Source organism: Cantharellus anzutake, assembly GCF_015039405.1.
Source record: "Cantharellus anzutake strain C23 chromosome Unknown EI90scaffold_13, whole genome shotgun sequence".
Taxonomy (NCBI): Eukaryota; Fungi; Basidiomycota; class Agaricomycetes; order Cantharellales; family Hydnaceae; genus Cantharellus; species Cantharellus anzutake.
Window position 1 is genome coordinate 1326091 of NW_024066963.1, and position 26074 is coordinate 1352164.

Genomic DNA, 26074 nt, shown 5'->3' on the forward strand with positions numbered 1-26074 from the left:
GAGGAAAGAACTTATGCCTTCCGCTAGTCAATCGTACGGATCCGCAATGGTGATGAACTCAAGGTAAGCTCTCCAATCCCTCTTTTGACCCGGCGTGCGTTCTCACTGCAAATCGATCGGTTTTGCCATAATGGGTAAGGATCGAAGAAATTTTCATTCTCCCTTGTACTCGCAGGGCGGGTGGCTTTAATGCGATGGTGTACGTGTGCCGAAGGCAAAGCGTCCACCCTCAAATCAATGAGGATGAATGAGACTCACGTGATTTTAATACAATTTGAATTATTATTTCAATTCAAACTCTTGCTTCCGACGATCTGCCATTGAGTACTCATGGTCAAGTTGCCGCCACACTCTTATCACGACCTCTCTTTATGTCCTAAGTACAGCTAGCACCCACTCTCTCTCTCTCTTCGAACCCGGGCCCGGAAGGAAAACCAGATAATCTTCGTCATTCTAACAGTCTCTCATCATGAGCTCTCATCTATCCTCGTCCAGAGCATCGATCGCTGGGTCTGCTGCCTCTCAGACTCCCTGGGTGCTGGAAGGCGTTTTGGTTTTACGGTCGTCTAAGAACTCGCGTTATCGCGCCTCGAGGAAGAAGGACAGGAGCAGTGCAAGACACCCCCATGACGGCCAGGAGGAGAAAAGACCTGCTCTTCGAGGTAAAGTCCCCGCGCAGGCTCACTGTGGCGCAGCTCCTAACGGACTTGGGGAATGACTCATCAACCCTATTTTAACAGAGAGGGCGAGTTGGAGGAATATCAAAGCGTTAGGAACTGCGTTGGCATCTCAACCTGTTGCCACTGCGCAATGGCGACGTTCGAAGCTCAAACTCACTGAAACTCTTCATCCTTATTCTCATTCGACTGCTATGCTAGCCCTACGTTATGAAGATGTATGTTACATTCTCTACTAATCTATTGCGAATTGACATAAAAAAACCGCGTCCCAAAAGGCTTCAGATGAAATAGTACTGTACATCAATCATTGTAATAGCACTGATATAAGGGTCGTGGACCCATCCTTGTTCGATCATCCTAATTGCATCGGGATTTACAACAAGTGAGCAATCTCCTCATTTCCCATTAGAATAATCGGTTATTCAAGACCTTTCTGTATCATTATCTTCTCAGCTCTTTAAAGAACAACGCGGAGCATGTATTCATTCGCTTCCCTTCGCCCGAATCTTTTCGTTATTGGTTCGCACTTTTGCGTGCATTCGCGATCCCTGAAGTGTACGGTGCTGGCGCTGCTCCGTCTCCTCAGGGAGGGACATATAGAGTGACTCGTAGCGTCGAGATTGAAATCCAGCATGGAAGAAATATAGGGACTGGTCTGGTTCAGACGTTATCCGCTGCACGCAAGGCGAACCCATCCGATCTTACAGTTTATGGAACAGTCGGATTTGGCGGTGGGGCACATCCCAGCCCTTTACCCCACCTCAACGTTGGTAACCAGAAGCGGAGTCACGATCCATTCCAACCCCCAAGCCTACGGGAGCAGAGTGAAATAGACACTTCTTCAGGAGCGGACGTCTTTTGCGAGGTTGAACTCGGTGGCGATGTTTGTGCGAGGTCATCAACCAGGCGTAGCTCAAGGACAATGGAAAAATCTATTCACGGGGAAACGCCTTGGGCATGGCACGTCTGGAATGAAAAATTCCATCTCTCAGACCTTCCTCCGTTTTCGGAGTTGAGCTCTAACGATGGGGATTCTATCGATCATGGAACCCTGAGAATTAACGTTTACCGCGCCGCTAAACAAAGGCAGAGCAATCCCATGTCGTTCGGAAGTGGGAATAAGAAGATGCCCTTTTCAAGTCCTAATCTCATGACATCCCCATCGTTCAGTCAACATCTCCTTTCTCCGGCATCTTCCTCTGCGTCCTTTTCGCCAGACTCTCCAAGCAGCCAAGGGTCTTCGGGTGCCCAGCCGACACCCATTGGAAGTGTTACCATCTCCCTACAAACTATTCGCCGTAATGAATGGTGTGATGGCTACTACCCCGTTATGTCAACTACACAGTCGGGACCCCCCGGTTCTAACCACGTAGGTGATCTGATGCTTAATATCAAATGCCAGGAGTAAGCGGTTCTTAATTTATCCTATCCTCCGCCGTCCTCATAAGTGTTTTTATTTTTTTCAGAGACGTTATTGTCCCGCTCGATCGCTACCAGAACCTGATTCAATTCCTCCGCACTAACAATTCCTTCTCTCTTATTCCAGATATAGTAGAACGAACGGAAACTCTTATTCGACCTGAAACACAAGTTAGAATGGATGCAGCCTCCAAGTTTGTGGACCTCTCGCTTGCGGGAGGCTCGTTGATTGAGGACCTGTGTCAAGCAGTACAGGAGGAGCTCGTAGAGGCAGGACCTCGTGAGTGTGTGCCGTCGACTTCTCTCACAATTTGTGCCCTGCTAATTGTGATTTGTCAAATGATGGCGAAAGAGATCCTTTTTAGGAGCGGTAGTCCTTGCGCTGCTGCCTTGCAACAGGCCATGTTCAGACTCGGAGACTCGTTCCTAAAACTATCTCTTCGTGCCCCGCTTCGCCGGTTTCTATCAGAGCCACGGCCCTCTGACGAATCGGTAGACGATTTTCCTCAGCTACTGCAGGATATCTGGGGTTCTATTTATCAGAATCGACACGAATGTCCGGAGTGAGCTTTCCAGTGAAGTGACAAGAGGGTTACCTACCACCTAACACTTTTTTCCCTTCGCAGCGATCTTCGCATTCTTTTTTCTCGCATTCGGGCGCAAGTAAATGCTCGGTTTCCATATAGCGCACAATCCGGGCATGAAAACATTCCGCTGCAAAGTATCACATCCCTCTGTTTTCTGCGTTTTTTTAGCCCTGTGATCCTGAGTCCAGGAATGTTTGGCTTGATCCCAGGTAAGGTTTTAATTACTGGATTCAAATAAAAACGCTTCGCACCTATTGACTGAGATTGTTCAGGCTCGTTGACTCCCCGTATTGAGAAGAAGCTTAAAGATGTGAGTCGCGTAATTCAGGCCACGGCTAACTTCAAGGACCCATCCGTAAGCGTTGTTCCTCAACATTGGTGTCGTTCGTTTTACTTAGCTTATACAGAAGATGGTTAATTCGGACGAAGCGACACGAAAATTTATGATCGAAAATACAGGCGCGATGCGGGAGTATCTCGAGGTCGTGTCTTCGATGCCGTCTGGCGGGCTCCCTACTTCAACAGTCCCCTGGGGAAATCTCCCAGGTATGAATCAGCAGGCACTCGATTCTAAACTCAAGAAACTCCCTGTTCTTCATCGAGAGTCCATTCCGTCACACCCGTCCATGATCGACTACCCACGTCACCTTGCTTCTCTCTCAAGCACCATCGTCTCGTTGGCTCGATGGCCTAGAGGTGTCCGAGACTTGACCTCAAAAGCGCCAACAGGTGTGCTCGCACGTGCTAGAACAGCAGCGGCAGTAGCACCCTCGGACGGCTTCCTCAAATGTGCATCGATTTGCTTCGCTATTCAAACCGATACATTGACAGCTGTCATGATGCTCAATCCTCAGGAAAGCGACGATGCTGATTCATCGGTTTCTCGGCTTGCTGATTTGTCTATCGCGTCGGCATTCACTGGTGCTGGTACATCACATACAAGCGCCACTGGTATGGTGTTCGCCCCGAGGATCCGCGATGACGATGACCCATTTACAAGGTCACCCGTTTCTTCACAGCCATTCCCCCTTCTCTCCGAGAGTCCCCAGATCATCGCCCTCGATATAGCCGGAGATAATTGCAGGATTCGGGGCAAACGTGTCACCGCGGCCCTGGTTGTGTCGCTCAATTCCCGTTTTGTTTGGCCTTGCCATCATTTTACAATCTACCCAACATTCCTCATGAGAGCCAGTAGTTTATGACGAGGAAGGATCAAGGGGGCTTCGGGAGGCCACCATCTCGCCAAGCGAATAATTGATGCGTTAAAATTTGCGCTTAAGTACAACAAATAGATATGTACTATATAATAAACATTCATGACATTGCGGTATCTGTGTTCATCGGCTTCGCCAGTAATGCCAGGATTTCCCCTGAAACTACTTCGGAGGTGCTGCGCACGGTGAGACGACAAAGCTGTAAGCCAAAAATGGTCAATGCAATGCTACTGCCAGGCATGTTCGGGAGCCTACCTCAGCTTCCTTGTTTGGCTCAACACGGATAAGACACCCCACCTTACCTCCGCCAGAGGTGTGTAAAACCCCAGATGCCACGATGTTAATCGGATTCGGGTCAACGTCTTGCAGAAGTTGGAATCTCGAACCTGCCACCACTCTTTGATTTCTCGGGTAATCAACATTTCCGGAGGCATCCAAGTGGATCGGGTAAATCTTCTGGGCCTCCCTCGGAGGACCACCGATAATCTTCCATCGTTCGAAGAAATCTTCCGGAGAGAGTTTTACTGGTTCGAAGAATTTCGAGAGGACGATAGGCAAGCGGATGCGATGAGTCTGTAGAGAGCCTGCCATAAAAGACACCTGGAGCACAGGAGGCGCCGTGAAGACATTTTTGCATTCAACTTGTAGAAGTTGCTGCGATTGCGAAGTAGGTTGTATCACGGTTTGGGGGATCTTGGTGAAGGAAACCGACAAAGTTTCCGGATTGACTCCATCGACGGTGGCAGTAAAGGAGGTAAGCGGCTGGCTCATCTTGTTCCCGAAATATAGTGCAATACGACCAAGATGACCATGAAACTCTGACTTAACTCCGATCTGAATCTGCACATCCTCAAAGAGGACTCCATCACTAGAATACGTGAGTCTCTCGAACCAACGGTCAATTGCAACGTTGAAGTCGAAGTTGCCAGCACCAGATGGAACTGAGGGATTCGAAATGACATTATTTGACGCGGGTGTAGGACCAATGGCAAGCCCTGCCAAATCACCCAATAAATCCGTTTCTCCAGTTGATGATTGGGTGGGGACATCAGGGGTCGACCCCGGTGCTGATGTAGTGTCCTTGGTTGACCCTGCCGTGCCCCGTGGCCGGCGGATGGTACCAAACTTCTTCGCTGAGACCTCGCGATCCTGATTAGCCTCCTTCCCGCCAATGACCCATGTACGCTTGTCCCCCGTGTCAAGGTGCTTGGCATTCAATCGGCTTAGAAGAGTAGACTCCCGCTCAGGGAACGGAGGCATTTCCTCGCATATTCGGGGAAGGAGTTCGTCTTCATCAGGCCGCTTAGCAATGATCAGATATTCGCATGCACGTTGCTGGAGCTCCGAGTCTAATACATGCTGATACCGCTCGAAAACATTGACAACATGCTCTTTGATCTCGGGGAACACGTTTGCCCACTTGAGATAAGTCGATAGAAGTAAGGCGCGTGTTGAAGCGGAAGAAAACTGTGATTTGAGCTGCAACGCTTGAAATTGATCCATCGGGCTGTAGCCGGGTTCATTGGCTACAATGTGACCATACTCGCCAAGAATGTATCCTTCTCATTTCGTCAGGTGTGGACACATTTGGTGCTTTCGATACACATACCTGCAACTTTAACTAAGCTCTCGTGACAAGTTGGCGATTTTAGGTGCTCAAATACAGCCTTAGCAGCATATTCTTGCAAATCTTCGGTATTCGTCGTAATTTGAACGACTCGATACCAAACTTCGTCGCCAACATGGTCACCAGCGGAGCTGATAAGCTCCAGAATGGTATCGACATACCATTTGTACGATGTGGCAAACTTCTCCGTGGATATTGCGATTTTCAAAACCATCTCCTCCCGAAGCCCATAATCGGCCACCTTCAGGTACCTTAGCAGTTCCCCGACAATGAGCTCTGCGTTATCAACATCACACATACTGTAGAGCAGATCAAGGGCCCGACGCCGCACGCTGATATCTTTGTCACGGAGCGAGAGAATAATCGTGTGCTGATGTTTCTTGATGGGCTCGAGGGAGTCTGCGCGAGCAGCTAGATGCGCCATCGTATCCAGACCAAGATACCTCACGTTCGTCTCCTTGGACATGATGAACCGTGCGAGGAGAAGAGCCGCTGAAGCCACGAGTGATGACTTCGCGTCAATATGGATGGCCAGTCCTATAGCTTCAAAAAGCACGGCATTTTGTGCATTATTGTGTTGGACATTTTTCGATTCCGTTGAGGAGCTCTGCATAATTGTTTGGAGAACGCGATGGATGACGCCTCTCACAGTAACGTCCTCTTTGGAGGGATTAGTCAAGGAGGGGGATATAGTATGGTACTTACCGGGTGGTGGATAGTATTGCAGCAGCCGTAGCAACTTCACTTGTAGCCAGGGGGTGGGTACTTTGTAGTAGAGATATTCATGGGGAAATTGTTTCTCAATTACCAACTGATAGGAGGTGTGTGTATTCAATCCATGAAGCCAAACAAGTACTTACTTTGCTTAGTCGATCCACTGCCTTTGTGTAGCACACTGCATATGCATCCGAGTAGTCCTGGACAAGGGCCATGACTAAGCTAGTTACGCAAATAACAACCCCCTAAGGTAAATGTCAGGTACATGGGTACCAAGTAGATTCCGAGTACGGACAAGGTCTTCATCATCCATGATAGAGACGATACGGAGAGCCCATTCTTCAGCTGGTATGACCTCCGAATGTTTGCGATATAAACGTAGGAGTGTCAGTGCTGCCTTCTTCTTCACGAAGCTTTGCGACGTCCTAGACCAAGAAAAAAGTATGACCTACGCAATGAAAATTCGAACGAAGTGGACATACGGTGATATAAGTAGCCGGTGAACATCGGGAGCCAGTGCTTCTGCCATTTCTTGGCCTCCAACATTTGCTATAGCATGAAGTGCTAAGCAGTTATTGATCTCATTATTGGAGTCTAAATCCTTTTTGATGGAGTTAGTGACTAATCGGAGGAAGTCTGAGTTCTCATGCATCAAAAGAGTCACAGCGAGGTACCCCTGTATCGGCATTTCGTAAGAACGGAAAAGGGGCGAATACTACATTCCTCACAATTTGCTTCTCGCTGTATTTTGAACTCGAGATGAGGTTGACGGCTTCCATGTGACCGATGTCAACCTTGTAGCCGAGGATGTATGTGAAGATAATCTACTTTGGGGTCACTGTGAGGAAACAGGCTCAAGGTCCGCTTTGGGGCCAAACCTTGGAGAGGCTATGGATGATGTGAGCAGCGTACCTTCGCATGCCATAAATAGTGACACTCACTACTTCTTTTGCTGATACCCATCGAGCTGTCCATCTATTAGCCAACTTCAATGTCTGAAGCCAGCGGGAAATATGGTTTCCGACCTTTGAACTTCTTTCTTATGTGCGCCATCTCCTTGTTAATGCGCTTTTCCTCCAGCTCGCGGACACGAGACGCCCGTATGTCCGCGATAAACTAGGAGCACAGTGAGTGTCATTTCCTAAGCCAGTGAATAGCACGCCATTATACCTGAGTCAGGCCACGCATACTAGTCGCCATGTCGGGCGAGTGAAAACTGGCTATAAGATAGGAATTTAGCTAGCAACAGTATTCGCAGGACAATGGATAGCCGTGTCGGCGAAAACAGCCATCAACATTGTGGCAATCACAACCAATTGCCTTGCTTCACCAAACCTGCACAGCATGCACGCATTTCACCAACAGAATGTGTTCAATGTATTTAAAGCTTTACAATGGATGAAATGAAGGATGTAAAGCCACATAGCTTACCAGTCTATCTGTAGAAGCTGCCAACGGAATAACCGCTAACGCAAGTAGCTCAAGGAAAAGCATAAGCAGAAATGAATAATAAATTGCGAAAGGGGAAAGAGGATGAGGGTGATTTTGCACTGCAGAGTAACTATCAGACACAGTGGGAAGCGAATCACAGTAAAGTACTACTAGGTAGTACTTGGCGAGCTTGTCAACATCAATGAACCCCCAATGATACAGGCTTTGTCACGCGCATGGATGGGCAGAAAAGCAAAATAGTCCATCAGACAGTATGTAGGTGGGAGAACGAGAAGTTCACTGATTGTCCCATGCCAAAAAGACCAGCATAGTATGACAATATATGAGGACAGAGACGAAGTTTGAGTGGCGTTAACGGGCGAGAGTCGCGGATAAGGCAGTGCTTATCTGACAGGTAAGCTAATTATCTGGGCTATGAGTCAAGCAGACCAGAAGCCAACTATCTGAAACATTGAAGGACGGGCCGCACTTGCTGAACAACAAGAGGCCAATAGTTGCTCCAGGGGTTTAATAGGGCCAGATCCAAGGAGCCGCCTTGCCTTCGATTGCCCTCAAAACTTCAATGTCCCTTCGTAACCAGTAGTATGGTAGGTGATCAGAGAGAATCTTCGCGACGCTAAGTTCCAATCGACCTAATCTTTGACCACTCCCACTCACTTGCATACACGTACACCCAAAGGCATAAACGTCGCTCTCTGTGGTAGGACGCGAACATTCCTCAGGGTAGCCTAATGATTCTGGTGCCAGGAATCGAAGTGTTTCTCCTTGGATCAAATATGTTTGCCCCATCAGAAAACCGTCAAAGACATAGGATAGTCCGAAGTCGCACAGCTGTGCACGTCCCTCGTCGTTGATTAGGATGTTGCGCTAGCCAATTCATCAGGAGCGCCGCCTTCAGCACCTTCTCAGCCTAGGACATACTGGTTTCAGATTTTCATGGATGATAGGGGGATTATGACTGTGGAGGTGCAGCAGCCCCCGAGCTACGTCGAATACTTGTATTCATGCACATGGGGCGACCAACACAGGAACTCAATACTCACTAGCATCTCACGATTGGCAGTAGTGTTCCGCTGCAGGTACTTGGCAACGCTGCCGTTCGCGCACCATTGCGATACTAGAGCAGCAGTAACTCCATAGACTCGGTTCTCTATCGCATAACCAATAGACCCAACGATATTAGGGTGTCTGAGAGTCCTCCAGACCTTCATTTCTCTTAAGTGCTGGAAAAACAGTGACCCCAATAATGTGAAGCGCATTGAAAGAATGAATAAGCTTCACCTTCCTAGTGTGCTTGACTGCTGCCGTGAGATCACCGAGGTAGACGAAGCACTTCATAGCATACCTACAAGATGTCATGGATTTTGGTCAGCCAGGAACAATCACACAACGACGTACGGGAACCAGATCGACCCCTTTGCGAGGCCTTCAGTAGCTGCGGAACACTTCTGAGTACCCTCTTCTAGCAACTAGGTTGTAGTTCCTTGGTGGGAATTGTCCGCTAAGATCTTGAACATCATGTTCCTGCCGAAGTTCCTCGATAAGAACAAACGCAGTGCCTGCTTGTTTCCCGACACCTGATGCACCGGTGAGTTCGAAAATTCAGGCACGGGAAAGACTGGTGTATCATTTGGCCAGGCGAGTCTGTATGACTGCGATTGCTTAGGCCAATGTCATTCGATGCAGATGGAAAACTTTTGAGGGGACAGCTTAAGTGCTGGGGATCGAAGTTCTCCCTCACATCAGCGGGAGTAGTTGAAGCCGTGGATGTCCAAAACTCGTTAGACTGTGCCTTTGTCTTTTCCCACTAAGGCTATTCCTAAACTGGAATTGTCAGTACGGAGAAGAGAGGATGAGGATTTTCATTTGGACAACAGTCGACGGAGCGGGCACCGACCGCCTCCTGATCACACAAGTCAAGTCCAACGCGACGGCTGAATGGAAGTCTCGAGACCCCGCATCGCTGGCCCACGATTTTATCGTGTGCCGAGCCTCGTTGAGATTCATCCTGTGTGTACGTGCGTGAAAAGAGCGAGTGGCTGAGACATCTCGATGGATTTGGCTAAGAGTGATGCTCACCGGTGGGAGCTGTTCTCCCCGACCATCGCAAAAGATGTTGTATTTAAAACACTCGAAGCAAGTGTCACAAGGGATACGGGCCCCACGAAATGTCCAACCTTAACATTGTTTCTTCCAAATCCGGCAGGTGTAGCAGGCTGCAAGCCCTGACGTGTGAATTGGGGGTGTGGATGGCAAGCCGAAGGACATAGCAGTGGGCGATGTGGTGTCTCCTTCGGAGAGAGAGACGTATTGGTAACGTGAGAGGTATGTGCGCTAAAGCGATAAGTTCCTCATTCCGATCGATGAAAGTGCCAACTGTGACATAACTATGGCCACGTCGATTGCCCAATTAGGAAAATCCTAGAATACCATGATATGATCTTGAGGTGAAGGAGTGATTAAAAGATGCCAGTCAAGCAGTTTTGGTGGTGAGGATAATGAAGTGATATCAGACATCGAGCATGACGGACAGCAGTGAAATCATGTGGTGTAAAGCCAGCCTAGCAGCCAAAATGCCCGCCAAAAATGCACGTCAGCGACATTCTGGAAAATTTATCTTGCTTACTAAACCCTAACAAGGAACGGGTTAAGCGGGCCCATTAAAATGAGTATATATGATTCTCAGTTACAAAAATATGTTCTGCCTGATCTCTGCCATCATCGCTCTTTCATAATTTTTTTCCCAAGAACGTTGGCCAACCCCATTTTTCTGAGACCCCCCAGACATATGTTTTTTCATAGTAGAATTTTAATTCGGGAGGATGTTTACACACGTGTTGTTGAGAAAAAGAGGTAGGATAGCAATTCATCCAACGATAGGCAGGTCACCCGCCTCTATTAAATTAGAATCCAACGAGTACTTGATAGAAATTTCAACATACACTCTAACGCTCCATCCTCCGTCGTGTAGTATAACGTAGAATGACTCTGAGGTAAGATCCGTCAAGATGCAGAACAAGAGGTCCTGGTGCAAAAGCGACTTACTTCTCGATCTCTTTGTAGAACCAAGCTTTAGTCTTCTTCGGTGCGGGAACAAACTGGTCATACTCCTTTCCTGCTTTATCGCTGAACCGTATGCCAGAATCGTCAAGAGTGATCGCCTGAAGTCGATTAAACGGAATCTCCCATTCGAGCCTCAATTTCCTTTGCCTGCTCATAGTGAGTTGTATGTTCTCGGAAAGAGTGATGATCAACGAACCCGAAGGCTATTATGATTGATGTTGTGAGGATGACTACAACGTCGTGTCCGGGCGTTTCTGTTGAGAAGCAGTCAGGGTATTACGGTGCCTACGTGAGTAGTGTACCGACCAAGGTGAGCGACATATGCTTCGTTCCGGAATTTTCCGCCTTCGAGGTCTTTCAGCCATGACTGACCGACGGCCTCGAGTTGGGAGTACGGCTAGCGAGAACGTTGGTCAGGCCATTGATTTTCATAATCGTTCAAAGATTTTGGAATACCTGCAATATTCCATCATATGGTACATGCCTGGGTATTCGCACACGGTCGCGCTTTGGTGCATCAAAAACAGTAGTTGTGTTGCGGATACCTGATGGCAGCCAAGTGAGTGGCGGGGGTCATTCAAGACACGCGCGTAACCCTACCTTCTGACACATTTGATGCCAAATCGAAAACTCCGACCATTGGCTTTGCGACGGCACTGTGACCACGTAAGCTTGGTGGTTGGGAAAAAAGTTTCTGGTACTTGCCCTACAAGTCCTTTCCCGATTCCTTTGAAAAAACCGACAGCGCCACCAGACTCGGCGCCTTCAATGGGCTTCATCTATCTTACGGTCAGCAAACGCAATCATTCAGGGCAATGCAACACACCACGACACCCTCGATGCCACTCTGAAAACTAGTGGCAAGCTGTACCATGTGATATAAGTTCTAAATGGGTAGACTTAGAATCGGAAATACATACAGCCTCGGCGCCAGCGGCAACCCCATAACTACCACGCATCAGCAAATAAAACTCAAAGAATGGAAGGGGACATTACATAGCATGTTTTGGTTTGTTCTGTCGTTGCGCCAATCTTCTTTGACGTTGGAACTCAGAGTCGAAAGTGGCAGATGATAATCCCTTTCCGATACTACTTGTAACCTTGGTGACACTATCCGAGAGGCCAAAAATAGTTTTCTGCGATTCGCCTGTCAAATATATCTGGCAGAATTCAAGGCACTAGGACGTTTACCTTTACTAGGCTGGCTGCACCCTAGTCCAACCATCATTAACACAGTCGTTCACGTCATGGATAACACCAACTCACTTTGGCAATCCCAACTCCAAGTTCTGAGTTACCATGCATGACCACGCCTTTGTAGGGTTCGTAGAAAACATCTACAATCCCAGAGCTAACATTGGTGAAGAGACCAACCTAGATCATTAGGTCAGGTCTTGCACTCTGTATGATAGAATTGACGCAAGACACACTGGATTCCCAAGGAAATCCGCCGACCCCAGGATGCGATAGATTTGGCGAAGGACCTCCTGACGGTAGTGGAATATGATTCGGTCTAGGAGAATCGTGGAAGTCATACGCGCGTCCTTAATACCCAAGGCGTTCAACTCCAGGGGTGCTTCATTGACATTTCCCAGCGTCATGGTGAGTGTATTTATGACCACCGCTATAGGACTCCGAATAACCAGTCTAGAGGCCGAAGTGGATGAGCAATGGTGTAAAATTTATGCCCAAATAGTCCCCATGAACTTACTTGTCTTCTGCATTAATCCTCTCCGTACGCATAAACGAGAGCAACAGCCGTACCGGCTGCAACTCCAGGACTTCGAAGTAAAGCTCTTGACCCTCGGCAACTGGCGTTGGGTCCGGTATGCCATCAGGATGGCGGAGCAGCGCGCTATCCTCTGAAATCAGCAGAGCAACTGAGAAGTGGCGCACAGGGCTTACTCCTGTTTACTGTCTCCCCATGAAACGGAGGAGAACTTGGAGAAATCGAGAAGAGCGAACAAGAAATCTTCGTCCGCACTGATACTCATGGCCTGCAGCAAGACAGAGGCGTACTTGATGAACAAAACACCGTGCGCTTTTGACTTCAAATGAGCATTGCGCCACAAAAAATGATATATGTATAACCCACAGTCGTCTTTCAGCATCATAAGCGAAGCCTGTATCGCGGGAATATCTGCTGTCCGATCAGATCTCGAGATCGGCGTGGGCTGGAGAATGACTGGATAGAGAGCATCATGGAGTTGATTATCCACTTGCACTGAACCAATGGAGAGATTGACGCTTTGTGCGGCGTCCGTGTCTGTGTATTCGACCTTCATTTTGGTGCACGAGATGTACATCAACTCCACCAATTTCTTGTTAACGAGAGAGAGTCCAAGTCCTTCAAAGTCAAGGTTGATAGTTAAGTTGATCCTGACATCCTTCGGGATAACAGTTTCAAAGGCCTCCGTCCCCACCAACGTATCAGAGCGGGATGCGGAACTTGACCTCCGCAGGGCTGGTCTGTATAAACTATATTCCTGGACGTAGTTCGAGATGGAAAGCACTTGGGCGCCCATGTCCGCCCGTACATCGAGAGACACAGTAAACGAACCACGATTTGTACGGAACTTGAAGGGGATTAAGTCTCCGATCTCCACAATGTCAATCTCTCGAGAATCGCCATTAGGTGCAAACAGTCGAATTCTCTTGTTCGGTGCCGAAGGGGAGTCCCATGCGTAATCAATGGATGAGTGTGCCTGAACGGTGTTACGAGGAACACGGGATGAGGACGCAGCAGACAATGAGTCATCCTATACAGCATCAGAACGATATATAGAAGTCCTAAAGTATATTGGACCTACGGATTGACAGAATGAGAACGGGATATCGCTGTCATTTTCAATCCTAAATGGCCAGCGACCAGTTTCGAGTGAAAAAGTGACAAAAATGGTCGCACTCTCAACTGCAATATCGACTTTAACAAGGTCAGGCTTTTGTTCCTCTTCCCCCGGAGCATACATTCGCAGATGGATTGCGCCTACGACCTGCATGTTGATTGGAGCCGTCCTGAGTGATGGACATGAGTTTTAGGACACAGGGGGTTCACGATGAACGAACACACCATCTGGCATTCAATCCGGGGTAAGCAACCTTCAGCAGCTCTTCGGTCCTTGACCGGAGTTGCAACATCGAAAGCCTGCTTCCAGGTTGGACTGTAGAATTCTCTGTCGGAGGTACTCCGACCTCTCGGCATGTGATAGCTCTGTCTAGGTTATTCTTCACAATGCACCTAGGAGCCAACGTAACGACTTTGATCAACTTGTACTTCCCAAGTCCGAGTTCCCACGAGACCCCGACATGATAGCAATCCTTGGTACCGGGTCTGTCAAGAATGACCTGGGTTTCGGCACTTGGTGCCTCGAACGAGAGTACCTAACAAGATTGTGAGGATTCGGCCAATAAAGATAGTTCATACTCCACATTTGACCAGCTAGATTCCCCTAACCGCAGAGAGAACTCATGGCCCCGCGATTGAGCATGCGAAAACACTTGATGATATCATCAAAAACCGGTCACATTGCGCTCGGAGTCCACTCACTAAACGGCCCGGGCTGACTAGTCTCGGTACCCATGAGTCCTGCAACAGCCTTTGAAGATCCTGACCGCAGGGAGAACGGCAGACCGGTACGGTTGACAAGCACAAAAGGGCTGTAGATCTGAGCCTTAAACGCCCCTCCGGCATTAGGATATTTTCTAAGGGGACCTATGGGTAAAGGAGGGGATTTTTATAACAAGGACGTACACATAGTTAAGTCGTAGATCAATCCCTCGCCCGCTCTTGTCAGACAACGTGAGTTTCTTTTCGATGTCAAAGTCCGCCGGATTATCGGTGTTGATGATGGCAAATTCGCTAGGTTTCAGTCCTGACATTGGCTTAGCACTCATCCTGGCTGCACAATGTGTTACCTACCCGAGTCTTGAACATCCACATTTAAAAGGACCAGATGGTCGAGTTGCACAGAATGGACGGGCATAGTTCCACCTTTTCGCAGGAAGCTAGACCAGTTCTGATTCGTGTTCTTGTCGAATATGCGGTAGTTTAAGTCGTATGGAAGAAGATTCTCAATTTCAATAGGGGCCCGTAATTGCAAAGTAATTTTGGGATACTTCCGGGCCGAAGGATCATGGGGGTCGAAATGGGCTGATGCTTGGAAGCGAAAGGGAGGCTCGATGTCATCCTTCGAACGGCAGACAATATTCGATACAGGCATCCGAATCATGTCCTCCCATCGGATCGCATCTGAGCACCAGTTATAGCCAAATCCACCTGCCCCTGATAATAAGCTCGATCACCAACTTCATCATGACACTTACTGTCAGGGCGAATCTTGATTCTGTATTGGGTGACTGCCTCAATAGGAACCGCAAAGCTTTTTCCCGGTGCTATCGAGAATAAGAATTGAAGCTTAAGCCATTCGATATGAACTCACCTAGTTTCTGAACAGGATAACCCGGCTTGTTTTTGATGTCCATGACAACCAATTCCAGTGGGTAAAGAGTGAGATTCTCGATCAGATAGGTGGAACGAAGGGTGACAACTTTAACGGTTTCCTCGACACGGATTTCACACAAAAGTCTATCGGAGACATGCCCTGTCCTAGGACGAAGGACGTAGACAGATTCACCCTCGGTATCCACAGAAATTGATCGTAGAGGATCCCAGGAGCGTTCTTGAAATTGGATGCCGATCATATTATTGCGACTCGTGGCAATGCGCTTACAGTCTAGTCAGTCCTGACCAGCATTCGAGGATTTCAAGTGGCCTCACCTCTCGCAGACTCTTGCTGTCTTCAAACCTCCAGTCAACCATCTTATCATTCTCAAGCCTAACCGCATTTTCAATCGTCTCTCTATTGTTGCCATCTCGGTCATGCCATACAGCAATTGGACTCCCGGTGCAATTCCAAACCCTATAAGGCGCACGTTCGGTTCGGTCGTATTGCAGCGACCTCTCGCTCTGGGACGGCCAGGTCGATGCTATTGACAATGCCAATTCAACGAAGGCTGACGTGAAGTTCACATCAAGCCTATCCATGGACGAAAGTGTCACCACTTTTCCCAGATTTGCTTGCGATTGGTCTGCAATCTGGAATATACATCAGATCCATTATATCCGGCTGATTGTCTAGTTCCCTACCTGCAAAGACATCTTCCATGGATCAATGAGTGGCTCCCAGTGCGAGTTTAAAAAGTTCCAGTACTGCATATTTACGGCAATTGTGGTAGCACCTGAAAGCTGAAATGCAAGTGATTGACATGCATGTTATATTTCCAGCGAATTAAACTAACCTCCCTGGACCAATCACTCAGAGTGACTTCAAATGCGCCAATGTTGAAGTCAACAATGGGAAGCTGATACATCTGCCCAATCAATACGAGCCGCAACCCTTCAAACCTTGCACTGAGCTAAAATATCCATGAATTCATTCTTCATGAATGAGTCAGGGCGGACCTATGCTTACTTTCTCCTTTAATATATAGACTTGAGGTTGGCCGATTGATGATCTTCCTCGATCACTTCTGGTCGGCACCTTCCTACTCGAGCGGTCCGCTGCTGAGGGGCCTCTCGGATTGGATTTGGTGGCAGATGGCTGCTGAGGCTGGGCTTTAGATGACTGGGAAGAATACATGCTTGTTGCGCGGCTGATAATGCCCAGTATCAAACTAATGTCGGAGGGTGAAGCTCTGAAAATGACAGGTTGCAAAGAGACCTCAATACTTGTCATTTGATGTTTCGCTGTTTGGCGATTGTCAAGAGACAGTGTGAAATCAAGCTCATCCAGAAATTTGAGGTGCTCGTGTGATTGCATGGTAGTCAAAGCCATCCCAAGCTGATTGATTGATAGAGCAAGGATACCCTGTGGAATGATGTCAGCATATTAGCAGAACACAACGATGGTTTGTCAACCTCTTGGCTCGTTAGGATCTGTTTGATGGATAAAGCGATGGCACGGCTATCTGGATCCCCGTCGTTATCCAAGAGTGTGAGTGATACGTCATGAAGATCAACCCTGAATCGTAGCTTCGGCTGTAAGGCACTAGGATCCCCAGTGGCGTTCCCTGGAGTGGTTTCGACTCCATGTGTCGGGTCAGGAGATGGTCTGGAGGGGAAAGCACTAGTAAAGAATGCAAGCAATGCGAAGACGGGATCAAGGGCAAATAATACTTTCGGAGAATCCACGGTAAGCACGATAAGAGTCGATTGGTCACTTCCAGTACCAGAGGAAGTATACGTGGCCATGGCTTGCGGCTGGCTGCGGTTCCTCTGGGCGGGTATAATTTCTCTGAAGCGCGAGGATCCTGGGCATGTGTTGGTCATTGTAAATGACTGAAGAACAACCTCAGCTTGTGTTCCACCCCTTGGCAGGGTCTTCATACGGAGTGTGGTTTCAGACAAGGCGAAACGGGCAATCCCTGCGTTCCTGAGATCTGACTCTTGTATAGCCTCAGCACTATAAAGATGCAAGCGGACAGCCTTGAGCGTAAACAGAAGCTCAAGTAAAGCCCTCGGAGTCTCCTCAGAAGAAGGGGCCGAGAGAGTATATTGCAACTCTGGTGCAAGATCTGGAGGGGTCGGTGTTATGATATCTGTAGCTTTCTCAGCATATTGAGCCGGCTCTGCCTTAGGTTGGTCAGGTGAGGGGACCTGACCGACGTCAATGATACGAGGGATTGCTTCTAAAATCCGCATTATTGCGCAATACTGGTTCTGTGTCAGAGACATGTCAACGTCCGACATTTGGACCGTAACCTGAAGGAAACATCAGTAAAGTCAGCCCAGGCAAGCCCACAGCATAACGAACCCAACTACCCGGTTTGCTAGGATCGCTATTATCAAACTGATTGATGTCCGCATAAATGTCTACGAAATCCAGCATTTTCAGCAAGTTCGGAAGTTGGTTGTGATCATTTTCAGATGTCAGGCTGATGCCTGTGAGACTGGCGCCAATGTGGCTCGAATGCTCAAGGTAATCGTTCTTCGCTGCAATCTTTCCCAAGCGCATCACCAGCCGATGCTGGCTACTGGTGATCTCGCTAGGGAAAACAAGGATTGGGGATTGAATGGCGACATTGAACTGCATTTTTTGGATTTCAGATGCTCTTTGGACAGCAGCTTCCCTGGCTGCGTCGTACAGGCTTTTTAGCCGTGCGAATTTCACCAGAAATTGATAGAGATCATGAAGGGGTTTCTCCAGCACATAAAATTTGAGCGAGCCGGAACGCAAATCGACTGAGGAGTTAACTTTTTTGTCTGGATGGGCTTGCAAATCGAATGTCTCGTACGTAAGATCCGCAAGGTTGTCACCTTCAATTGAAAGGACGGAGTTATTGGCTTTAAAACCGATAGTGCCCTTGGAGTCATCGATTAGACTTAGATTGCCCAATTGAAGTGTTAGTTGCAATGTATTGGACTGGAGCAAGAGAGTAACTTTTGCGGTGGAAAGGGAGAGTGTAGCTATTCTGCGATTATCGATTAGAATAACTATGAATGAAGTATAAGTTAGAGCATCCCAGTAGAAAGCAGGGAGTGGGCGCACGTTGGACGCTGCTTAGTTGGAGCCTCAAACGAATTCGGTCTACACTCAGTCCTTTGGCTTTTTGAACTGATTCTCCCGAGCCGACTGGAGGCTGCCCAGGTGATGAATCGCTGGCGTCAGTCCCAGTAGGGACGAAGGTCAACATGATGAATTCGTAGAGATCAATTACTGGCTTGGGTACCGCAGAGAACACAAGAGTTGACAACTCGATGTTGACGTGCTGATCGATGCCCTCAAATAACCCTAAAAAATCGGGCGAATTCTTCTGGACTCGTGTATAGTGGACCCGCATGACATCTGTCGAACGTGGAGTGGCCTGGTGTAAAGCATTATCCACAGAAGACAAGAGAGGGATGGCATTCTCTCCTGCCAACGGTTCTTGAGGAATCATACTCAGACCAAGAGCTCTGAATCGCCTGATTAGCCCATCATGGAGCGCGTTCGGTGGGCCAGTCCTCACCGTAATGATATATCCGCTTTCATGTCATACGTCGAAAGAACGAAACGCAAAGTAAAGAAGTTCAGAGAAGCCTCCGCTAAAAGATTTTCGGTTTCGTCAGGGCTGGTCTTGTAAAGGGATGCTTGAAGCCTTTCAACCTCAAACTGAAGTTCAAAAATCCGCTGATTTGAAGGGTCCTACAATGGCTAAGTTGGGCGTTTGTGCTGGAAGACAAAATAAGCTTACATGAGGCGAAGCAGATCGCTGTTCGAAGGCGCCCGTGCTAGTGGTAGGGTCTTCGACGACATATTCTGGCCCGGCACCAGTATCGAAAAATTTCGTTGATACTCCGCGATCGACAACCAGTTGCTCTCTCTGACTGTCCCGCGTTGACGGTTGTTGGTTTTCACCAAAATGAGGGATAGCAACATCAATTATACGCATCAGAGCTTGATACTTCGAGTTCGAAATGTTAACTGCGAGAGATGGAAGCTTTCCAGACGCTTTGAAGCGTGTCAGATTCGCTGCTTCCGCTACGATCGACATTTGGACATTGAATCTGATATCAATCCGCTCAAGGAGGTGTAACTCTCCGTTCTTATGCTCGGCGAGTGCTGCCAAACACAATTCAAGGTCGGGACCTATAACGACCTGATGGGGTATTACATTATTGGTCTATGTGACGGAATGTGCCAAGCTCACCTGAGTCGACGTGAGGGAAAGGAGGAATTTATCGTACATCATTGACTCCAGACGACGGAAATCTTCGTCTGTGTATTGCTGATTTCGCTTCGCTTGAATTTCCCTTAGTGCTGCTTTGTCTGCGAGATCACTTTCTACTGCTATATGGCCCACATCAACAACTAAATGCCGACACTTCCGGGCACAAACGCTGCGATGAATGTGATTCAGCACGCAGGCAGACCAGGGGATATGGACCTACTCTTCTGGGATGATAATGATGGGCGCGCTCATGTCAACCTTCATATCGATAGTCTTATGGGTCTGAAGCGCGTATTCGAGACCTGCACGCGTCTGATTCCTTAGCCCTTCTATGGTCTCGTTTGCAGCATCCTGTTTCAACATGAAGATATGTCATACAAGCGCCTATTACTTGGGAAAACACTAACCAAAAGGGCATTTACAGATTCAAGCTGACTCTCCGGGGGTCTGAAGAATGAGAACACGGCCTCAAGAACCCCTCTGTGATAAATAACCTCCATTGCCTTCATCTTGATCGTGATTGCATTTTCAGCTCGCTCATCGAGAGGGTTATTCTCAAATTTGAGGGAGAAAAAGGGACTGGAATCCTGTTTAGCATCTGAGCCCTCTCCGGCTCTCGCACTCTCTAGTCGGTTGAGACCATTGAATGAGCCCGACTTCGAGCCCAGACTGTCCTTCATTCGAATGACGTCAGGATACAGAGTTCCTGGTGTAGTTCCGTCATTGATATGCATTCCATCAAGAGTGAGGGCAGCCTCAAGGTTGTCAGGCCTTTGTACGATGTCGGCACAGAATCCGTCGAAGACTAAAGAGATGATATCGTGTTTTGCATTGGGGAATCCTGACCTCAAGGCAAGGGACCCAGTACGAAGCTGAGCAGAAAGGCTCAACTTCATGATATCACGGCTCGGTTCAAACCCGGACGCGATGACTTCCTTCTCGTCATAATTGATAGCTTCGTATAACTCTTTGCGTTGCGAGTCCGTCATACCGTCTGGGCCGGGTTCCTCTGAAGAGTTCGCGGACAAACCGGCAGCGTATCGAGTCCCATTCCAGGCCCATGCGATCCACCCCTGCTGCTGCTGACTTTGAGTCTTCTGCTTCTCAGCATTCGCCTTCCGGCTCGCTCTCTCTTTGCGGAGCCGGGAACGAGCTATGGAGCGATAGAATCGGATGTCTTCATATCTGAGCTTTCGTTCCAACGCCTCAAAAGCGGACGTTTCCTAAACAAAAACCTGAACATGAGCTCTCTGAAGATCCATAAAACTCTCACTTCGGGTGAAAGGCTGCCACTAAATTCCCGTTTCATAAAGAGGGGTATGTATTGTCCTCTGTCATCGCGCCGTTCCTTGAAATGCTCCCACGTCCAAGATCTTCGCTTTTGGTGAACCTCATCGAGTATCGCCCTGGCAGCAAATCTGAAGAGTGCTAACTTCGGATTGTATCTAATTTCTTCATCGCTGGGCCGGAAACGCTTGTATCTGTACCTCCTAAGATAGAAATGATACATGTCGATCATCGAGATCGCATCCCGGTATTGTGAATCATCGAGGACAAAGCCGATTTCGTCAAAGAATACCTCTGCTTCCACCTTGGCCTTTTTTGGGGCCCCTCCCTTGTTCATGATAACCTATCATTGTAATGAATTATGAGGAACAGTTGCATTGGGATTGCAATTATCGACCTACTCTACCTTGTCCCGTAACAGGTTTGAGTATAAATTGATGACCAGGGGGAGGCTTGATATCATTTGAGATCTGATCGTGAGGGGCCCTTCATTAATCCTCAGCGAGTCCAAAACAAAAGAAACCAACTTGTTCCCTTAATGATCTCAACACTTCGTCCCCCTTTTTCGTTGTGATGCTTTGAGAGTCAGTGTTAAAGTAAATAGAAAGGGAATTTAGGATGGAAAGTTTTCGGATAGGCTCCGAAATATTTTGCACAAAAGCTGGCTCCCATGTGTCGTCTGTCGAAATGGCTGAGAATTCTGCGAGGGTGACACCTACAGCAAATGGACGCTGTCACACAGACGTAAGCACGAGGCTTTTTCCTGTTTGTGATAAGTGATGGTACTTACTCCAGGGACACTGAGGGAATCTTCATAACGGATATGTATGTTTCTTACGGTGATTTGTAGATTATTGACAATGCGGTTGATCAAGGATTCAAAAACGCCGTGACTCCTCTCGTCTTCCTCAGGAGAGAACTCCGTGCCAGAAGAATGAAGTACTTCTGAGTTCACTAGTCTCTCTTGCTTGGCGGCCTGGTCACGAGCATCGTCCTCCGCCAGATCTACCTTTGCCTCAGAGGCAGGTATTGCAAGGACGTAAAGATCTTCAATTATGACCTCCGCAGGCTTTGACGAGAGGTTTGCCCATGGTATGTTCAGCGTAAGATGGCCAAGATGCCCTACGGTATTTAGGCATTCCACGCTGACATCTCGTGGCGGCGCTAATGGCGGACTCACCCTCGATGACATCAATGGGGAGTCTGAACTTATCCAGGGCCGATTTCTTCAGTCGCAAATTGTTCACGGAGAAATGTCCGGCCCATAATCCAGCCTCGAACTTCGTCATATCGAGGTTCGACACATAGGGAGCAAGAACACGGCTCAGTACAGCATAGAGAGCATCCCGCCCTGGATTTAGGAACCACATCGCACAGGACGAGAAATTGGAGAATCAATGTGCGTAATAGAAACCAATTTTCTCAAATCGTCGCGTTCTGGATGCTGCTTTCTGAAGAGTGACGTATTGGGCAAGCGGAGCAAAGGTATATTGTTGACACATGTTGTGTCCGAGGCTCCATCGCCTGTTACGCAGTTGTCGCCCATAAGCAACGTTCTCGGGCCTCACACCTTGCGAAAGAACTTCCTGGAGCCTTGGACCCCCGGCACCGCCGCCCCGCACTACGCTGCTCTAGATGTCTTCTCAGCCATTCGATTCATTGGATGCACAATCCCTCATCCTAGCGCAGACGGTGAGTGCTCCGTCATGCCTGCCAGCACACCAAACACTGATGGTGGTTTCATCCGAGCCAGACAATTTCTTTCATTACCGCGCCATTTCTTTCTCCTAGGTGCTCGCTGCTATTCCTCTCATAGTCATTGTTCTCAACAGCCCACATATCTACTCAGCTACAACTTTCCTCTCTTCCTATTCGGGACCTATGCGTCAGAAAAAACAGACTCCCATGATCCCCTTCGACTTGTGGGTATATCAGACTCTTGCCCTTCCATACTGACAACTATCCATTCAATAGTTCTCTGGACTTCTTGGGACATCGATACTTTTCGATGTGGTTTGGCTTGTCAAAACTCATGATCAGGTATGTAACTACTGCAGGAAGTTTAAGATTACGGCCTCTCATGGTTTCTTAGAACGGCTTCATCAAATTCCTGACGATCATTAATATGTTGTTGAAGGTGCGCCGGGCCCTAAATTTGAACTGTGTCGATGTTGATCCAATCCTCACTCGGCCTAGATCCCTACTGCTCTAGCCACTATGAATACATTGCGCTCGCGTGGAGGCTCCCTTTCGTCCTTTGCACCAGGAAATTTTGCTAGCCAGACTGGTACGTGGCGGGTAAATCTTTGTTGTTCGATCAATAACCTCAATTCCCCAGTCTGGACTATGCCTGGAGGGTTTGGTGCGGGAGGATCGAGGGATGGATACCAAACTGTTGAAGACGACTTGGAAGAGGCTCGGAATGTTTCCCCGGTGGCTAAACCATCGCCATCACCATCGCCAGCCCATCAGCCTCAAAATCCTCCTGGAGGCTATCACACGTTATCGTAAGAATCTCGTTCCCCTCGTCGCATAGTATACAGTGTCGTAGCATGAGCCAATATCAGTGAGGCAATGGATGAAAGGTTGACATTGATTCTCGAGCCACGAGCCAAGCGAAGTATAGACACCCAATCAGAGATGGGCCCATGGCTGGACCTTGCCAACAGATGCTCGAAACGCATCACTCCCCACGCTTCTTAGCTACGATCAAAGGAGCGCGCCGCCCCACGAATGACAATGAGAGGAAGGTCAGAGAAACGGACGACGAATCCTCATATAAATTCCTAGCGCAGCATGCATACCCCTCGGAACCTACATGAATATCCGTTCCTAACTTCCAATGACCGGTCATTCTCTAGCTCCACCATCCACGAAGCCGCGGAAATGTCCACCAGCGACAGATACAACTCAATTTTAGTCAATCAAGTATGAGTGCTCCATAGGGGGCTCAGAGACATCACCAAGTGCGCTGGGAGTAGTGAGGATGCAGCTTAAAACTGGATCGAGATCATTATTTATGTGATGCTTCGGTCACAACATCCCCCCACAAACAGCCCGATTACGGGTGGGCATATTTGTCAGCGCTTATTTGTCGCTTGCTCGAAGTACTCCTGTATCTGATCCAGTTTCACGATGACCGACATGTGCGCCCAGTTCTGACTGATCCATCTTCCGGCTTGACGCATTCCTTTGGCCAGTGGTCAAGATCACTTTTTGGGGGGATCCCCTCTCAACCGCCTCTCGTGGCTCAGGAATAACCCAGAATTCCTTCACTCGGCTCTGGGAAGCCCGAAGACTAAATGGGTTGTCTTCAATGATGGTCAGCCACTCGTCAATGTGACGAAGAATCCTGGAACTGGGAGGGATGTTAACAGCCTAGTCTACCACTCTACGGAACGTGTACAACCACTTTTGGGGCCCCCACCGTACTTCGCCCAGGGGAAGAATGCGGGTGACACGCTGCCACCCGAACTTATTACTACAGAACATAATGGGGCTGGGAAATTCCTCGAAGCGGCGCGTATACATGGTCCACTAATCCTTTTCCTCGGAACGCTAGAGCCCAAAGACTCTACTGCGCCTCCAACAGACCCAGGAAAGGCAGAGAAATTGCAAGGCGAGCCTTACTTTGCCTTGGACGTCACTAGAATAAGTCAGGACGTGCTCCAGGAGGCATTCAACCTTGTCTACTCAGCAGATGAAGCCGTTAGAACTATATTTGGCGAGCCCCGAGACACTGGTCTCAGCTTGAAAAAGTTTGATGCGGCCATTTTCTCCGCAGCACGAACGATGCTAGACTGGAACGCGCGTAACAAGGCATGTGGCGACCTAATTCTAAGGAAGCCTTGTCAATGATGTTATCTCATTGCTGGGTGCAGTATTGTACTTCCTGTGGTTCTCCTGTATATTCGCTCTGGGCCGGATGGAAACTATCTTGTTCTTCACTCCTTCCCTGGGAAAATAATGAAGGCCGTTCCCCGTGTCCCACTGGGAAAGGGCTGCACAATACCATGCATCCCCGAACTGATGCGGTCGTCATTACCGCAGTTCTGGATGAATCTGGAGAGAAAATCTTATTGGGCCGAAATGTATGTGCATCTGGCCCTTCAGCCCACGAAATTACTCGTGGAATCTCACATCGTTCATAACCCCACAGAAACGATTCCCCCCTGGTCCGTAGACCTGGATTATCTAGCATCTCGACCCGTACCGACCGCCCCTGAATCTTTTAGGGTTTTATTCCACTCTAGCGGGCTTCCTGGAGCCCAGTGAATCGTTTGAAGATGCTGTAGTTCGGGAGATATGGGAAGAAAGCGGCCTTCATGTTCACAGTGTACGATACCACTCGTGTCAGGTTTGTCCACGCACCCTGAACCCAGATCCACTGACCTAACCGCCTTTATCGATCCTCCTGTAGCCATGGGTAACCTTTTATACTTCGTACTGCGCCACCGCTCTGAACCATTCCTTGCAGCCCTTCCCTGCTAATTTGATGGTAGGATGTTTCGCACTTGCCGACTCATCACAGACAATTCGCACTGACTTGGACAATGAATTGGAAGGTTTGTTTCGCTAAACTACCATCATCTTTCATTCTGACTCCTAGGATCAGATGCCAGATGGTTTACCCGTGAAGAAGGTAAGGCAGGACTTTCAAGTATATCGTTACCTTCCCTCCCCCTAAACTCCACCACATAGTTCTAGAGATCCTCGGCAAAGGCGCCAGCTTGAGACCGAGCGAGCTCGGGAAAATGGGAGAAGGCATTGATAATGTCCTCGCACCATCTGTCAAGCCATCGACAGTGCTTCAGACAGCTCAAGGCAACGTCGAACCACAAGATAAACCGCCCACACGATCCCGATCTCGATCCCGTTCACGTTCACGAGAGCGTGGTAACGTTCGAATCCGTGTTCCTCGTCAGACAGCAATTGCTGGAGTGCTCATCCATAAATTCGCCCACTGCCAGCTGGATGGGCTGGGATTTAGCTTCAAAGGGAAAGCGAATTTGTGATGGTTGTGGAGTTTCTTGACGTCTTGAAGCATTGCTAAGCTACTGCAGATCAGTTTGTACCAATAGAGTAGCATTTAGACTACGAGTAGAATCGTGTCTTGATCACTGTCCCGCGACCCCCCGCGCAACAAAGGCGTGTGCATGAGATGAACGGTGGATGGAATTGACTCACGGATGTCGGACGTATGCTACATGAAGTGAAAAGTATTATAAGCACTGTGGGGAGCGGACCAATTGGATTGCTTCGACCGTAACTCGCTCCCAGCTATTAGTATACGTTAATATCAGGCGGCATCATGTCCAG

At 48.4% G+C, this 26074-nt stretch overlaps 5 protein-coding genes across 5 annotated transcripts; 2 read left to right on the plus strand and 3 right to left on the minus strand.

Moving 5' to 3' along the window:
- Positions 1 to 469: 469 nt before the first annotated feature.
- EI90DRAFT_3153046 (Rho GTPase activation protein) lies at positions 470 to 4011 on the plus strand (the record flags this gene model as incomplete). The annotated part of the gene is made up of 9 exons (XM_039065841.1): positions 470 to 662; positions 741 to 895; positions 956 to 1062; positions 1134 to 2084; positions 2147 to 2379; positions 2452 to 2662; positions 2726 to 2895; positions 2959 to 3041; positions 3094 to 4011. The coding sequence occupies 9 exons, from the start codon at positions 470 to 472 to the stop codon at positions 3886 to 3888; spliced, it is 2898 nt and encodes a 965-aa protein (XP_038918693.1). The 3' UTR covers positions 3889 to 4011.
- Positions 3957 to 7444, minus strand: EI90DRAFT_3287961 (Adaptor protein complex AP-2 alpha subunit; the record flags this gene model as incomplete). The annotated part of the gene is made up of 12 exons (XM_039067084.1): positions 3957 to 4099; positions 4156 to 5459; positions 5510 to 6187; positions 6233 to 6338; positions 6388 to 6489; positions 6540 to 6669; positions 6727 to 6920; positions 6973 to 7068; positions 7123 to 7132; positions 7186 to 7219; positions 7270 to 7360; positions 7415 to 7444. 12 exons carry the CDS (start codon positions 7442 to 7444, stop codon positions 4001 to 4003), a joined length of 2874 nt encoding a protein of 957 aa, XP_038918694.1. The 3' UTR covers positions 3957 to 4000.
- Positions 7445 to 8203: 759 nt separating this feature from the next.
- EI90DRAFT_2969789 (kinase-like domain-containing protein) lies at positions 8204 to 8955 on the minus strand (the record flags this gene model as incomplete). The annotated part of the gene is made up of 3 exons (XM_039055667.1): positions 8204 to 8563; positions 8618 to 8691; positions 8736 to 8955. 3 exons carry the CDS (start codon positions 8953 to 8955, stop codon positions 8204 to 8206), a joined length of 654 nt encoding a protein of 217 aa, XP_038918695.1.
- Positions 8956 to 10416: 1461 nt separating this feature from the next.
- EI90DRAFT_3287963 (vacuolar protein sorting-associated protein 13) lies at positions 10417 to 22245 on the minus strand. Its single transcript, XM_039067085.1, has 41 exons — positions 21936 to 22245; positions 21546 to 21877; positions 21283 to 21486; positions 21157 to 21225; positions 20742 to 21098; positions 19876 to 20691; positions 19689 to 19819; positions 19448 to 19637; positions 18992 to 19396; positions 18767 to 18942; positions 18307 to 18713; positions 17572 to 18251; positions 16677 to 17519; positions 16231 to 16626; positions 16058 to 16174; positions 15906 to 16004; positions 15537 to 15854; positions 15199 to 15484; positions 15083 to 15151; positions 14679 to 15035; positions 14511 to 14631; positions 14307 to 14461; positions 14189 to 14256; positions 13830 to 14140; positions 13570 to 13774; positions 12855 to 13518; positions 12665 to 12800; positions 12471 to 12614; positions 12190 to 12406; positions 12026 to 12133; positions 11951 to 11971; positions 11756 to 11895; positions 11680 to 11707; positions 11586 to 11624; positions 11465 to 11538; positions 11360 to 11415; positions 11216 to 11304; positions 11066 to 11156; positions 10956 to 11013; positions 10742 to 10906; positions 10417 to 10684 (listed from the first exon to the last, which is right to left on the minus strand). The coding sequence occupies exons 1-41, from the start codon at positions 22123 to 22125 to the stop codon at positions 10642 to 10644; spliced, it is 9375 nt and encodes a 3124-aa protein (XP_038918696.1). The 5' UTR covers positions 22126 to 22245; the 3' UTR covers positions 10417 to 10641.
- On the plus strand, positions 22246 to 26037 carry EI90DRAFT_3153049 (uncharacterized protein). The gene is made up of 13 exons (XM_039065842.1): positions 22246 to 22447; positions 22547 to 22681; positions 22730 to 22795; positions 22848 to 22892; positions 22952 to 23042; positions 23094 to 23262; positions 23956 to 24574; positions 24637 to 24846; positions 24915 to 24930; positions 24991 to 25112; positions 25176 to 25320; positions 25371 to 25397; positions 25457 to 26037. The coding sequence occupies exons 1-13, from the start codon at positions 22391 to 22393 to the stop codon at positions 25768 to 25770; spliced, it is 2016 nt and encodes a 671-aa protein (XP_038918697.1). The 5' UTR covers positions 22246 to 22390; the 3' UTR covers positions 25771 to 26037.
- Positions 26038 to 26074: the final 37 nt, after the last annotated feature.

Excerpts from the sequence above, each read along its gene's own strand:
- EI90DRAFT_3287963 (XM_039067085.1), bottom strand. The coding sequence starts at position 22,125 with ATGTGGTTCCTAAATCCAGGGCGGGATGCTCTCTATGCTGTACTGAGC. Across the intron at positions 19,397-19,447 it reads TTTCCCTCACGTCGACTCAG|GTCGTTATAGGTCCCGACCT; the intron begins GTGAGCTTGGCA and ends ATACCCCATCAG. Across the intron at positions 16,005-16,057 it reads TGAGTGATTGGTCCAGGGAG|CTTTCAGGTGCTACCACAAT; the intron begins GTTAGTTTAATT and ends CTTGCATTTCAG.
- EI90DRAFT_3153049 (XM_039065842.1), top strand. The coding sequence starts at position 22,391 with ATGTCTTCTCAGCCATTCGATTCATTGGATGCACAATCCCTCATCCTA. Across the intron at positions 22,448-22,546 it reads CCCTCATCCTAGCGCAGACG|GTGCTCGCTGCTATTCCTCT; the intron begins GTGAGTGCTCCG and ends TCTTTCTCCTAG. Across the intron at positions 25,321-25,370 it reads CTTGGACAATGAATTGGAAG|ATGCCAGATGGTTTACCCGT; the intron begins GTTTGTTTCGCT and ends TCCTAGGATCAG.